Source organism: Diprion similis, chromosome 3 (assembly GCF_021155765.1).
Source record: "Diprion similis isolate iyDipSimi1 chromosome 3, iyDipSimi1.1, whole genome shotgun sequence".
In the NCBI taxonomy this organism is placed as follows: domain Eukaryota; kingdom Metazoa; phylum Arthropoda; class Insecta; order Hymenoptera; family Diprionidae; genus Diprion; species Diprion similis.
The window spans coordinates 13,454,688-13,469,313 of NC_060107.1; the positions used below are offsets into that span (position 1 = coordinate 13,454,688).

The 14,626-nt window shown below is 35.7% G+C and overlaps 2 protein-coding genes across 2 annotated transcripts; both read left to right on the forward strand.

Annotated features, from left to right (window-relative positions):
• The first annotated feature begins 32 nt into the window (after window positions 1-32).
• On the forward strand, window positions 33-10,513 carry LOC124404073 (splicing factor, suppressor of white-apricot homolog). Its single transcript, XM_046877908.1, has 9 exons — window positions 33-259; window positions 2,159-2,328; window positions 2,417-2,622; window positions 3,903-4,125; window positions 4,296-4,375; window positions 5,414-5,578; window positions 5,984-7,248; window positions 7,427-7,623; window positions 10,359-10,513. Exons 1-8 carry the CDS (start codon window positions 60-62, stop codon window positions 7,593-7,595), a joined length of 2,478 nt encoding a protein of 825 aa, XP_046733864.1. The 5' UTR covers window positions 33-59; the 3' UTR covers window positions 7,596-7,623; window positions 10,359-10,513.
• LOC124404075 (inositol oxygenase) lies at window positions 8,568-13,122 on the forward strand. Its single transcript, XM_046877912.1, has 6 exons — window positions 8,568-8,723; window positions 10,359-10,542; window positions 11,422-11,630; window positions 11,971-12,107; window positions 12,379-12,609; window positions 12,880-13,122. The coding sequence occupies exons 1-6, from the start codon at window positions 8,706-8,708 to the stop codon at window positions 12,986-12,988; spliced, it is 888 nt and encodes a 295-aa protein (XP_046733868.1). The 5' UTR covers window positions 8,568-8,705; the 3' UTR covers window positions 12,989-13,122.
• Window positions 13,123-14,626: the final 1,504 nt, after the last annotated feature.

Below are 14,626 nucleotides of genomic sequence, written 5' to 3' on the forward strand. Positions count from 1 at the left end.
GAAATATATTTTAACAAGCCTGTTAGATACGGACCTATGGGTAATGTAACAGAAAATAAATGAAAATGGCGTCGAAAGGTCAGCGTTGGATGATTGATTCGGGAATTCTGCGTAAAAAAGATGGGGAAGAAGAGCCACAGGAGCTGTTGGTGTTCGGATATAGCTGCAAATTGTTTCGGGACGATAAGAAGGCGCAAATGATTGACCAAGGGAGGCATTTGATCCCATGGATGGCCGATAACTCGTTGAAAATAGACAGGTCCGTTCCGTTAACCTAGAAACTTAATCGCTTAAGATATATGTTTATTTTTCTATAATTGCTACTTTTAACGCTTAGAGCAGTGATGTCGAAATCAAATACATACATGGACATAACAACGGAATACGTTACAATCAAACTGGTCTCATCAGTTTATGTACGGATAAGCATTCTGGAGGCTGTTTAAGGTTTCCGCAGGTGTTGCGGCCACCAAAGTGCTTCGCCACAGCGCGTAGTGCACTACAAGTGCAGTGCATTTCGGATACCACTCTTGTAGCTGATCCTCGATACATCAGCAAGGTGAGACACACCGCAGAGAGACAATCGACGGCTGATGATCATTTTAAATTATGGTCACTCAGCACGGTATGTATCTTCGCATAAAATCACAAGTGATGGGAACAATTGTAATTCTGACACATCCATTTAATTCTTAGGAGCTGATCTACTAAATTTTTTCCTTCTTATTTCTACTTTTCTAATAATTTCAGTACTTACAGCATTATTCAAACTGATATCAGCAATTTTATTCACGGCGAAACCTTGAATTATTAGTTATATCAATAAAATATCGGACATTTTTACTTGCTCTCATTTAAATAACATTGTCGGTCTAATTTTTCAAGTCCAGTGAAAGTTTTACCATTTATTGAAATAGTAAACCAATTTCTCATGATTCTTGAGTGGATCTTTACTTGTTTATATATGAAAGCTCAAAAACTATTCCAGTTAAAATACAGTTTCAGCAAACCTTAAATTTGTTTGCTTGTTTCTCAGGAATCACGATTTTCATGGTAAATTGGTTCAACTCAAATGACACTGGGGTCACTAATGCTGTTTACACAGGGAACAGCCAGCTATTGTATTGTACCGATAATTGGGAGATAAAAAAAATCTCACAATGTAATTGTGAAGATTTGTACATAAGATTTGAATAAATATGCCATAGTTATTTTTTTGTTTTGTATATTTATATTCAGTATCGTATGGGTGAAATTGATGCAGAGTTTTCAGAGCGTCAGATTTCACCTCTTACCCGTGATTTAATATGTGCATGGTCGATAAGTCTGACATTTTAGATTTTGCTAATTATTATACTCTTAAGGAGGTCCAGGGTTTTTCGTACAAAGTGTATCATCAAAATATGTTCTTTTTTTTCTTTTAAACTAAAACTGAATGACAATTGCCCGTTCGAAGGAGTCTGGTTCCAATATGTTTTCGTCCAACTGATCTGATACGTTGATTACCATGCAAATGCCCCATTTTAATTGTAATACGTTATCTAAGGCTTTCCTCAATTTGTAAAGGCCTGTTTCTGTATTATTCCCGCTCCCTACCTTCCGATTAATACTCGTACTCGTTGATAAATGAATCATATTCAACTTTTCACTGGACTCATTGCTATAAAACGAATACGTGCTTATAAAAAAAGGAACAAAAAATCAACCTAATACATGAAGACAATTTGAGGTGAGTTGCTGACAGAAGTTCTGGTAATACTGAGTTAAAAGTAATTTTTACCAATCTGACCAAATTATTTTCTCTCAAACAATCTCTAGTTTAGTTTTTACTTTGGATGTTTGATCAACTAATCTTATTTGTGTAAAGCATTAAAATGTCCTGCATAATTTTTCAGCAGTTACCAGAGGTTTGATTATGAAAAAATTTACTGTAACACATAAACATTTCTCATATTGAATTGCTTCCATCACTTGGGAAATAATCTATGAATGAATGCTTTTTATTTTTCACAGGATTACCCTGAGGTGGATCTAATTAATAATCAACAATACAATTCTATTTTCAGTTATTGAAGCTGCGAGCCGTTCCTGAATGACTTGTGCATCACAATTTATTTCTTTCTCTGATTTCTCTAACTTTCCTGTTATGTGTCGATAGATACGATGGACGTGGAGCATTGGGTGATCTGCGAGTACACGAACCACCGCCAGGTGGATTTGATCTACGACAAGTCCTCACCGAAGATGAAAGAAAAGTGGAACAGATTTGTGACGAGGAACGCTACCGGTCTCTATATAACAGCGATGCGGAGGAGACAATGTACCATGGTACAAAGCTCAATATTAATTATAACTTTTTATTTGTTACATGCAAACTGGTAAATACATTGAATTCTATGCAATTTACATTTTATAGAAGAAGAAATTAAGCGGTTGCATCAAGCTCTGGACTCTGAAAATCCTTATGCTCAAGTAGCTTACAATTATAACGAAGATGAAATTAATCAAGCGGCAGGCAGTGGCGACACAAATAGTCCAAAGCCATCCGACGGATCTCAGGAAGACGAAGATCATGCATTTATCCCTCCACCTGAGCTTCAAATTCCTGAGGATATGGTTGTGGTAAATATTGTCATTTTATTATCTGAATGTAAGATACTCATCTTAGATAAATTCACCTCGTGTTTAGTCTTGGAAAGATAATGTGAGTCATTTTTATCTTTAATCTTCATCTGGATACTTCTGCTGTTCATCTCAATCTTTTTTTGCGGTTTAAAGATAAGATAACCGGCTTACTGAAGCATAGAAGAACGCTATTCAGAGTTAAGACTTTGATATGCTTTTATAAGAATAAATAATTCAATGAAAACCCCTTTCTGCAACAAACTCTTCGTAATTTACTACAATAAATAAATGGATTGAGCAAAACAAATATTTTTTTGCAGGTGGTGAAAAGAGTATTTTATTACTTGAGATCCGATATACTCTTTCGTTGCATTAACAAAAAATTATTTGCAGCCACAACATGTTTTCCTCGCTACCAAATAATATCCCATTTTTATTGTTATAGGGTGTCTAGTTTCAATGATTTATGAAATTTCCTGACATTTCCCGGTTTTCCATACGAAAATTGACATTCTTTCAGGACTCATTTCAACCCAACTTTAGTAACAAACTCATCTTCTGTCATAAAAATTAGTAACAAAGTAGACATCAGATGTTTACGTTGTAAGTTAAAATAGTCTTTCAGTTCAGTTTTGATTAAACCTCATTACCAAATATATCAATAAACACTTCAATTTTAAGAAAGTAATGTGAGATTAGGAACAGTCATTCTTTCTTAGCATGAAGGTAAAAGCATCAATCTGAGATTATGAACTGTTTTTAGTGCTTGTTTATATTTTTCATAAATTTTACACAGTGCCCAACATCAATTTATCAATTCTTAAAATTCTTCCAAAAATCTCATTTTTCGTCACTTATATCTTTTTCACACCAACCTATGCAATCGTCTCACGGAGATTGATATTCTACATCTTAAAGAATCGTACACTAATGAGGAATAAATTACAAAAATTCCAGTACACATCTCCAGATTCCCAGATAATTCCCGGTTTTTCAAATTTTCGTGACAGTTAGACACCCTGTATTATCTTTTTGACTATTCAAATGAAAATGAGACTAGTCTTATCGTTTATGAGGATAAATGCATTAAAAATTCTCTTTTATCTTATCCAGATGAATTTGTACAAGAATAATCATATCTTGATCCAAATAATAATATTCATTATTTGGTACAACATTACTCAGTGCGTAAAAAATATGGGAAATACATTTTAAGAAATAAAAAATCCAGTCTCCGTATTTGTATTACTTATTTTTATACATACATTCTTTTACAGCCAGAAACACAGAAATTAAATGCCATCATTACGAAAACTGCCCTCTTCATTAGTCAACAAGGGGGTCAAATGGAAGTCCTGATTAAAGCAAAACAAGCCAACAACTCTCAATTTTCTTTCCTCTCCATCGATGGACCTCTGCATCCTTATTATAGACATGTCCTTGCTGCAATCAAGGATGGTAAATACAACCCTGAAAAGCAGCCTGAGAAGGAACAATCCGGTAAGTATAACTATTAATCGGTGCATGAATATCCGGGACTGTTGACAATTTATTTTCTTATCACACATTTAAATACAATTGGCCAAATGTGATTACCTTAAAATTTTCCAAGCTCGAACAGTAAAAACTTGTACTCTTTAATTAATTGAAATACGTGTTTGATTTTGCAGAAAGCGAAGACGAATCGGACGGGGATGGCGAATCTTACCTTCACCCAAGTCTCGCGCCATCTTTTAGTAAAGTCGAATCGGTAAGTTTGGAGAAAATAGATGAGATATTAAATTGCTAGTGCTATTTTAACTAAACAATGTGTGCAAAACGATCTGGTCTCTAATCGGTGAGTGTAGAGCCAGTGAGCTTTGCAACATTCGATTCTTATTGCGATTTGACAGGTTTGTGCTGAAGCAATGTTTACCGTTTACACATATTTGATTCACAATACCCTGATTTTTGCAGGCCCAAAAAAAACTATTATTTCCTTCTTGTTTACTACGAAATATATGTACATATGAATTTGCATTTGCACGAGTCAACAAATTGCACATATAGCAATAGGAGGAAGACCAAAATATTTGAAACATATTGCAAATCTAACTTACATGTAAAATGTTTCTGTTTCCAGGGCTGGTTCTGGTATGCATTGGATCGTCCGTTGTGCCCCTTTATTTATAAATGATCTACTCTACACTGAGCAGTGTGATTTTTGCATATAAAGATCTTTGATTTATTGACTGATATTTTATTTGCATAATAGCTATGGTATTCAAATGTACGGCATTTAGTTGCCATTTGATAAGCCCATTTCGGCTCTCAAGCAATGATTAGATATTTTGTTAGTCTATTTAATGGAATTCCGTCTCAGGGCTCTTGTGGCAATTAGCAAAAATCTGCCAATAATTTTTCGCGAATGAACGTTGTGTGAAAAACAAAGATAAGCACTTTTCACACCTTTGAATGCTTAGATCGCGTTGTAAATATTTATGAATCCCTCAAATAGCTTTACTGCTCTTGAATTCACTCTGCCCATTCACACATTTTGCTCTGGGGAAAATAAAATAAATTCCCTGTACCATTGGTACAAACACATTTTTTTTTTTTTTCAGCACAATGTCGAAACATATATATTAATGTTCTGTCTATAATGTATCGTCTAATTTGAATGTTATCACCTTGTACTTCTATTTGAAATAAACATTCATACAATTTGTGTAGACAGTGGATAGAGAAGTATAAATATGTAAGGGTTAGTTCAGAACAACCTACTTATCAAAAATGAATTGATTCACAGGCGCCCAGTATTCCGAGCATTCAGTATAAGCCGTCAGCCGATTGCGCCTACTCCATGCTGGTGAACAAGATCACAGGCAAACCACCTCTGCCAAGGATACCCCACCAACCCGAGATCCCCGCTCAGCCTTCACCTCCAGCTAGTTACTACTCCGTTCCTCCTCAGGTAATAGATAAGTGCCCTTGTTTTCACTCGGAGGAAGTTTTATATGAATGCGATATGAATCGAAATTAGCAACGGTCAAATAAAGTAATTCATTATTGTAGCTTTAGAGTGACTTTGAATTAGATGAGTTTATCATACATAAATATTATATTGCTCAAGTAAAAGTACTAACAGCCAAAAGTAAATTGGATCGTACAAGTCAGTACGCCAAAAAAAAGAACAATATCATTGAAGGGTAGAATTTTAAACATATACTTTTGTCATCATTAATAGTCCCGCAAGACTGCCAATTGTTCTTATCGATTAGCTTGTAAATGTACCTGTGTGTACACTCTGAGTTTAACGTTGCTATGGTGACCTAAAATAAATATCGGTGATTAACTTTCTTGCTTCGACCACTTGCAGAATTACCCAGCACTGTATCCACCGGCACCTCAGCAATATGCGCATGGTCCAGTGATTTATGGACCAAACGGACAAGTCGAGCCACCACCGGAAAATGCATCTCAATCAAGCACATGTTCCCCACCTCAGCAAGCGAAGGACGGTCAGGTAACTCTGGTTCCCTACGGACAAACACCACCAAAGCCTTTGGGTAGGCCTTCCTTCATTGTCCCGCCTGCCGACGTTCAAATAATCATCGACAAGATGGCCAGTTACGTTGCCAAGAATGGTAGAGACTTTGAGGCAATCGTGAAAAGCAAGGGGGATCCAAGATTCAATTTTCTTGAGTTATCGCACCAGTATCATGGCTACTACGCTCACAAATTAACGATCTACGAAGGTGCTGTGGATACTAAAGCATTAACGGAGGAACAACTTCTTCAGGAACAAGAACCGCAAGAGGAAAAACAAAAGAAGTTGGAAGAATTGCAAAAAAAACAACAACGAATGGAGGAGGTGCAGAAGAGGGTAAAAATGATACAGGCCAAGAAGAAGGGAGACGTTAAACACGAACAAGGTGGGAAGCAGGTAACGACTGTGTCATTTTCTATAAAGAAACCAAAGGAAGGTGAATCGACTGTAATTGAAAAACGTAGCGCGCTGCCATTGGAGGAAAGCGATGAGGACATCGAAGAAGGTAAACGTGAAACAAATTCTAAGCCTAACTCGCCGCATGATAGCAGCGACGAGAGTCGAGCGTCAAAAATTGATAAGGAGACATCAAAGTCTGAAAAAAAGAGTAAAATCGATTACAAAGAGTTCGTCGACCTGACGGAGGACATTTTTGAAGACTGTCAAAAAGAAGTTAGAAACAAGCAAGCTGAGGAGAGAATAAAAGACAAACTTGCCGCTGCTGCGCGGGATAAGCTGGCCGCAAATTCTCGAGAAAGGCAGCTTCAATTAGAGAGGAAAAAGAAGGCTGCAATGTTCCTCAGCCAAATACAAGTGCCTGCTTTGTCCAAAACCGCAACCGTCACTCCTAATATTGCCTTTCGAAAAACTGACGATTCAGACGAGGTTCATTCAATCCCCTCACCGACACCAGCTGCCAGCGAAGATGCGGACGCACGAGTCAATGGCAATTCCTTAATGAATAGGCTCAAGGGTTCCGACTTGGGTAGCAAACGCCCAAGGCCTTCTTCTAGAAGTCGCAGTAGAAGTCGCAGCCATTCGGACAGAAGTAAACAGCACAAGAAGCACAAGAAAAAAAAAACCTCACACAAAAGGTTAGTAAGAATTCCAATTTTAGCTGTCGTTCGTGTTTTCAGATATTGTATTCATTCTAAAAAAATTTACAACTTGTATTTCTACCTTGACTCGATTTCTAATTATGTAGTTGATAGCAGATTATTAAATAATGAAAATTATACCGTTTTATTTATTAATTATCACATTTACTTCCAGCTATGACAGCCCTTCGAGTTCCCGTTTCCATAAATCTAAGAAAACCAAAAAATCATCGTCATCAAGACACCGGTCTCGTTCAAAAACACCATCGCGCCGACAGAGTCATTCTTCTAAACATTCGCGGAAGGACAGTAATTCCAGTGAATCAGATTCCGGTGGATCGTGAAACGATATCTTGTTCAGTATCTAGATAAGTACGCATGTAAAATTGTAAATAATGCTATAACAGTTGATAAGTGTAGAACGTTTACAAAAAAATTAAAGAAAAAAGAAAGAAAAAAGTGAGTCTATTAATGGAGCTGAATTTATTTTTACATTTCTTCAAATTGAATAATGTCATTATATACTTCAAGCTTTACCTCCAAATAATTTTTATATCGCACCACAAAATCTCATCGAACATTAGCATCGTCTTCATCTAATACTGAATGCGTAAATTGTTTGCATACGTAAAATTTACTCATCGACATTTTGAATCATCATACCACATGATGAAAGTGTCTGGAGGTCTTTGAAAAGATAACTTATGACTTGGCAACTTCCATTAGTTGCCTTTGAATGTAAAAGCTACGTAAATTCATGAAAAATAGCAACCAATTGCAAAACTTTAAAACCTGATAAAGCATCATATTGATAATTATGTAATTCATAAAGATAAGCAGTGAGTGAAATTACTGACGATTGGCGAATTTTTTTTGAATAAAGTTAAAGATTATCAACAAATGTTTATACACAGCAAAATTGTTGAATGACATTCGAATATGCGTATATTTTACAAAAATGGATGCTGATGGTTTTTATTGACTTACAATTGCCGGCTCCTTTTTTATAAACAACTGTCTACTTGTAATCGAACAAAGTCTGAAAGATTTAAACCCAAAGAGATAGCCGAGAGGTTTTAAAGAACGATTCCATAATAATTCTTAATAATAATAATGTACTTCTGTATTGAATTTCATTCCTGCAAAGTAACATTAGCAAACGTAAAGTGTTGCAAACAAATTGCGAAACTTATCAGTCCCCCCAAAAGAAACATGCAACCTTGTGATTAATGGAAAAATTTACAGTATTCGTTTTCTTACGAAATTATACAATATCTGCAATCAGTTGACAGGATGACCTGTGATATGCCATTTCTGACGTTAGTATAATAATAATTATCGCAACAATCTGGAGGGTCAAGGGTGATGTTATTGAGATTTATAAATTCTCTCGACAATAAAGCCAACGAGTCAGTGTAAGAAGCACTACTGTCGATCTTAAAGGAATTGCCAAGATGTCTGCCAAAATTTTAGTACGTACAAATAAAATTTTCATAAATCTGTAGGCTTAGTCGTTAGAAATCAATGTAATTACACAGTGCTAGTCCGAACAATCTTTCAAAGATTTAATGAAAAAAATAATGGAATAACTGAAACAGTTATAATCTTCCTATGGATTGTACGGATCTTATAAATCATACCCAGATTAGATTGGTGAAATTTAACTCTGGGAAACAAACTATCTCGACGCTGGTATTAAAATTTTGAAAAAACTCACTGCTTATACAAGAAAATATATCTGCATACAATCAACAATTAATAGAGAACGATTCAAAAGTTAGAATATTTTGTTATCTGAAAATTCCATTTCAACAAAGTTCAAGATTGTTATATCGATTTTTGTGGTAGCTAATCTGTCTTTAACATTCGTATGTTCAATAAATGCAGCATTGGTCTGTAACAAAAATAATTATATTAATCTACTTTTTTTTCAATAATATGTAGCCAACATATTTTGCCACACTTGAATCATAACGTGATTAGGGTCCTTGGCAACTTGTATTATTTTTACGTAGCAATCGTATGAAAGTCAACAAAATTTTGAACCTGATTCCCACTGTGCTGTAATCAATTCCGTTGGAATTTTATTACACTGTATAGAACCCCTCATTCTCCTTCGAGTTTCTGTACTCGTGAAACTTTTACAAATTGCTTGAACGGTTAAAGAAAATCTCAATAATATTCAAGTGTAGCAAAAAAATGTTAGCCATGTATTCTTGAAAAAAAGAGTAGACAAATACAGTAATTTTAATTTGTTATGGGCCAATGATACATGCATTGAATATACGAATTTATAGAATGGAATAGCTTCAATAAAAACAATAGTTGTCGATTCTCCGTCAGATCGAACACAAACAATCCATAAAACATTCCGCGTTTGTTTTCTTATAGCAAAGTTCAAATATAAACTGCGTTAACTGTTATCTATGTTGTATCAGAAAAGATTCAGAGACCAGACAGCGTCAGCAGCATGCTGGGCTTCACACACACGTGTTAAATGCGTGAACAAATAAAGGAAGTTGGCGATAAATTAAATTTCTTCTGTATTAACTCACATTCTCCTCGCACATGGCCTATCTGGAGTATTTTTAACACTAGTATTATAACGTATCAGACTCACAGCAGTAAGGAGGGGTCGAAGCTATAAAGCTAGAGCCCTCTAGATAAAGCTGTATTCCAGAAATTCCAGTTCAAAGAGAAGTTGGATCTTTCAATTTTTCAATTTTAGACTAAATCAATACATTTGAAGCACTAGGTATTGTACTTTTTCCTTCCACGTTTGCTGTCACATGTTAAAAAATCTCCGTATGATAAGTTAAGTTCACTATCGTGAGACAGAATTCTCCAGACGTTTCTCCGCGTTTATTCTACGGAAGACAGTGTTGTACCTTCATGTTTACTATCATGACGTACCGTGCAGCCCAGCAGCCCAGTAAGAAAACAACAATTTAAAAATCACGATTTGAAACAATTAGTGAAAATAACTCGTAACTTCGTTACTCTTTTGAAAAATTAAATTCCACTTCAATATTATGTGAATTTTGATAAGTTTCTAACTAACAGCAGTTTTTGGCATTAGATTTTTATCATAATTGTTTAAATTCTAGTCGCCTGGGCCGACGGCTGCAATTCTCGACCCGTCGGAACATCTGCGACCGGAACCAGTGCACGCGGAAAAATCAGCCAATCAATTCAGAGATTATTCGGTAGACCCAGAAGATCCGCTCAAGGAACGAGTCCGAAAAACTTACCATGATATGCATACTAATCAAACAGTGGAGTTTGTACGCTGTTAGTATTAAGATTTATGACTTTAATTCTACGCATCTACACTGACTGAAGTAATTTTCACGTTGCACAATCGTATTTAATTTGACAGTATATATCTTCGCAAAACTCTTCATCTTACACAGGTATAATTGGATTATATATTGAGGTGAAATCGAATCGCTCATATCAGTCGTTACATTTTCTCACATTGTTGACAAACAAATCAAAAAATTTCCATGATTCTTTTACTTATGTAATTACAAGATCTCAGGTGTGATTCAGCGTCAACAACATTGTTGTTATTTCGACCTAAATTTAAGATCTGCATTTATAACTTACAAAATGACCAAATATTGAAATCACTCGTTATTTTTAGTTCCCACTAAACGAATATAAAGTATGAATACGTTTATGGTCTAAGAGCTGAAGTTTAAGAATTCAAGTGATATTAATAATGATATAATAATAATTATAATAATAATAATAATAATAATAATAATACAATTTCAATGAAGAACTGCTTATTATAAGTTAGTATGAGCTTGAAGTACCGATTGACCGAACCCGATGAAAAATTCGAGTTGCTACTAATTCTGAGTTGTGATAGTAACTTTGGGACAAATCAAGGAAAGCTAGTTAGCTAAACATTGTATCGATGTGTCTGTTTATTATTGAAACCGTCTACAGTAGAACCGTATAGATCAAAACTTCGGGTCCATGGATTATTCTAGATGCAGAGAATGAAGTTCTACAGATTATGCCGCAATGACTTAACAAAAACTACACAAGTGTGATACACGGATATCATTTAAAGTTTCGTCTCTGAAAATTGGATCATAGCTTCAACGTGGCTGCTGTATAAATTGCTGCCACAATTAACATAGTATTGTGCTCTTCTAGCTCGTATGGCAGACTGGCTACGTTTTAACAAGCTGAAAATGACTGTGAAAGATGCACTCATCAAACTAAACGACCTTGTCGATGAAAGTGACCCAGATTCCAATTTGCCAAATATTGTGCATGCATTCCAAACTGCAGAACGCGTCAGGGCGGATCACCCAGATCTCGATTGGTTCCATCTTACGGGCCTAATACATGATCTTGGCAAGGTATGTGTATAACGCATTAGGAAACTTTAAAGTCTAGATGGAAGAAAATTACATGTGACCATCGATTAATATTATAAAGATATGCGATAAAATTCTGAATGATTATACACCTTCGAACGTCATGATATTTATTATCTCATGAGAGTATATTTTGGTATTGTTTTTAGATTTTTAGACGGATTCGTTTTGTACCAACGTCATTATTTTCAAATTCTTGTACATCGGTTAATAATTATTATTACTGAACTCCTTCTAGTTGCTTGGAAGACTTCTTCGATATACATTTTTATCCGAAGATAAAATGTTCTTACAAATAGTTGCAAATTCATGTTAATTTCAGGTAATGGCCTTTTACGGTGAACCACAATGGGCTGTAGTTGGGGATACGTTTCCTGTTGGCTGTGCCTGGGGTGACAACATCGTTTACAGAGATACCAGTTTCGAAGATAATCCTGACGGAAAAGACAGCCGCTACAAGTAAGTAACATCTTTCACGGTGAAAATTCATGATATATATATATATTTTGATGCCTGTTCAGTAACGTCGTGTTATAAACCATCACAGAATTGAAAACAATTTTTTGATCTACAGGAAGACCATTTTTTTTTTTAAACTCACGAATTACCTCCAATCCAATGCCTTTGCTAACTAAACTGTTGAACCAAACGGCAAAATATTTAACAGTTTGTGAAATGTACATCGTAAATTGATTTGCTTGAAATGGTTTTTTTGAAAAATTCTCTTCAGCACTAAGTATGGAATGTACAAGCCAAAGTGTGGACTGGACAATTTGATGATGTCATGGGGTCATGACGAATTCCTCTACCGCGTACTCAAACATAATAATACAAAATTGCCGGAGGAGGCTTTAGTCATGATTCGTTACCATTCGTTTTACCCTTGGCATGCAAGTGGAGACTATTCCTACTTCTGTACTGAAAAGGATAACGAAAACCTGAAATGGGTACTTGAATTCAAGTAAGTAACTACTTTGAAATTTTTTTTAAATATATCTATACATGCATATGATCTAATACAGTAGTTGCTTCTAAATATAGGCTAGATTTTCAATTATTGAGGTGGTGCATAAGGGGGTGTCCTGGTCGATTTCGATGTTGACGTATATATCTCCAAATATCGAAATCCACGTATCTCGAACACGAAAAAGAGCTTAACCAGCCCCATTCTATATACAATTCTGAACAAAAACAAATATTACTTAGCTTGCAATATTGTTTCTGTTCACAGCAAGTACGATCTTTACTCAAAGAGTGACACCGTTCCCGACATTGAAAAATTATGGCCATACTACGAGGGGCTCATAGAAAAGTACATCCCTGGTGAAATAGAATGGTAGAAGAATTTTTCTCGCTATCGGACAATGCCAGAAAAGATTACTTGAAGCGGAAGAGATTACTCAATCCTAACACACAATGAAAAGTATAAATAAGTAAGGATTAACAAAAAGGCTGAAGTGCTGATTCAGAACATCAAAAACAGTAGCAACAAGAGTTCCACCAATCAAAACATTGGAGTAATCCAGCTCCACTCTAAAATGGTCTGCAAGATGTATTGGAAAATTCAATGGACGCCCTGTATATTGTATCGAGATCTTTTTCTGACTCAAATGAAGTTATGGTTCGGTGTTATTAGTACAGGTCCATTTTGAATACAAAATTGCGCTGTACACCATGTTTGCGTTACAGTAAAAATTGTCTGTAAGTGAATAAATATGGTGGAAGTAAAATAAATTTGTTTGAAATTCTTTTGTGTGCAGTTATTCGAATTAGTTGCGTTTAAAATCGTGGTTTAGAAATCATTACTGGTGAGTAAATCTTTTGCATTGTCATGAGGGCGAGTACCGAAATACTAGGGAGTTTTCAGCGCTGTGTAACATCCGACCGGAACGTCCGTACGTTTTAATCACTGAACTGTATTATATAGAGTTCAGTGGCAGAACGGGCAGAACCATACAGAACGCCACCTGAAGAGTGTATCGGTAACATAAAAACAAAATCACCGAAGGTAAACTAACTCACGGGATGATTCTGTAGGGCGAAGCAATCGAAAGGTAACTCAGGAAAATAATAACGAATAGACTATTATTAAATCATCAAAATCAAAACATCTACATTATTTTTGGAGACAAAATATAATAATGTTCCAGAATTAATTATCTTCTATAAAATATATCAAATATTATATTAGAAAACGCTCTTGTATCGCAGCTAAACATTAAGCAAGCAAATTAATCAATTATCTTCTGTATAATCCATCATTATATTCTTTAGCACACTAGAACATTCTAGAAGTGTGTAAAAGTACGCTTGTAATATAACGCCCCGTACGCTCGAGAACGCCGACATTGTATAAAATCAAAACCAACATAATGATGTAGGTAAAGGTCACACGGATTCAACCCTAGGAAGCGGCTATCTCGAGCATACGCGCGTACACGCCCGAAGGCCACCTCATAAAGTTGTGTTAGACCCCCTGCTCCTCCAGTACAACTACCAAGGGACCGCGCGCCTATCGACAAACACACTAGCGCATTGCACCAATACACATATACATGAAACTCATACCCATACATACACTAATTCAAATCCTAAAAAACGAATACCACTCTAGTTTTCAATCTTAGAGAGGGAGTATGGAGCAAAGAGTTGGGGGCACAGTCCAAAGTCCAACTTTGCACCCAACACCAATAAATCCCATAGCGTAGCATACCAGCCTATTATTAATTTTTAGAATAAGGAGAAGAAATGCCTTGTTGTGGGGCAATGCTCGAGGAGAGGATTTCACACCCCTATCGCTACCGCTCTGAATAAATACGAGCACCCAGCGATCATTAACTCTCTTGGTTTTCATCTCCAGTAGCTACAATTACTTAGTAGATCCTCGCGGTAATATCCTCTACCATTTGCATTCTGACGATGAATCTCTGCCCGATTCATTATCCAATTTTATATTATTAAAATTTGTTCATTCTTAT

Coding starts and splice junctions, on each gene's coding strand:
- LOC124404073 (XM_046877908.1), top strand. CDS start 60: ATGAAAATGGCGTCGAAAGGTCAGCGTTGGATGATTGATTCGGGAATT. Junction 260..2,158: donor AACTCGTTGAAAATAGACAG/GTCCGTTCCGTT, acceptor ATGTGTCGATAG/ATACGATGGACGTGGAGCAT. Junction 4,376..5,413: donor CTTTTAGTAAAGTCGAATCG/GTAAGTTTGGAG, acceptor ATTGATTCACAG/GCGCCCAGTATTCCGAGCAT.
- LOC124404075 (XM_046877912.1), top strand. Junction 11,631..11,970: donor TAATACATGATCTTGGCAAG/GTATGTGTATAA, acceptor TGTTAATTTCAG/GTAATGGCCTTTTACGGTGA. Junction 12,108..12,378: donor GGAAAAGACAGCCGCTACAA/GTAAGTAACATC, acceptor AATTCTCTTCAG/CACTAAGTATGGAATGTACA.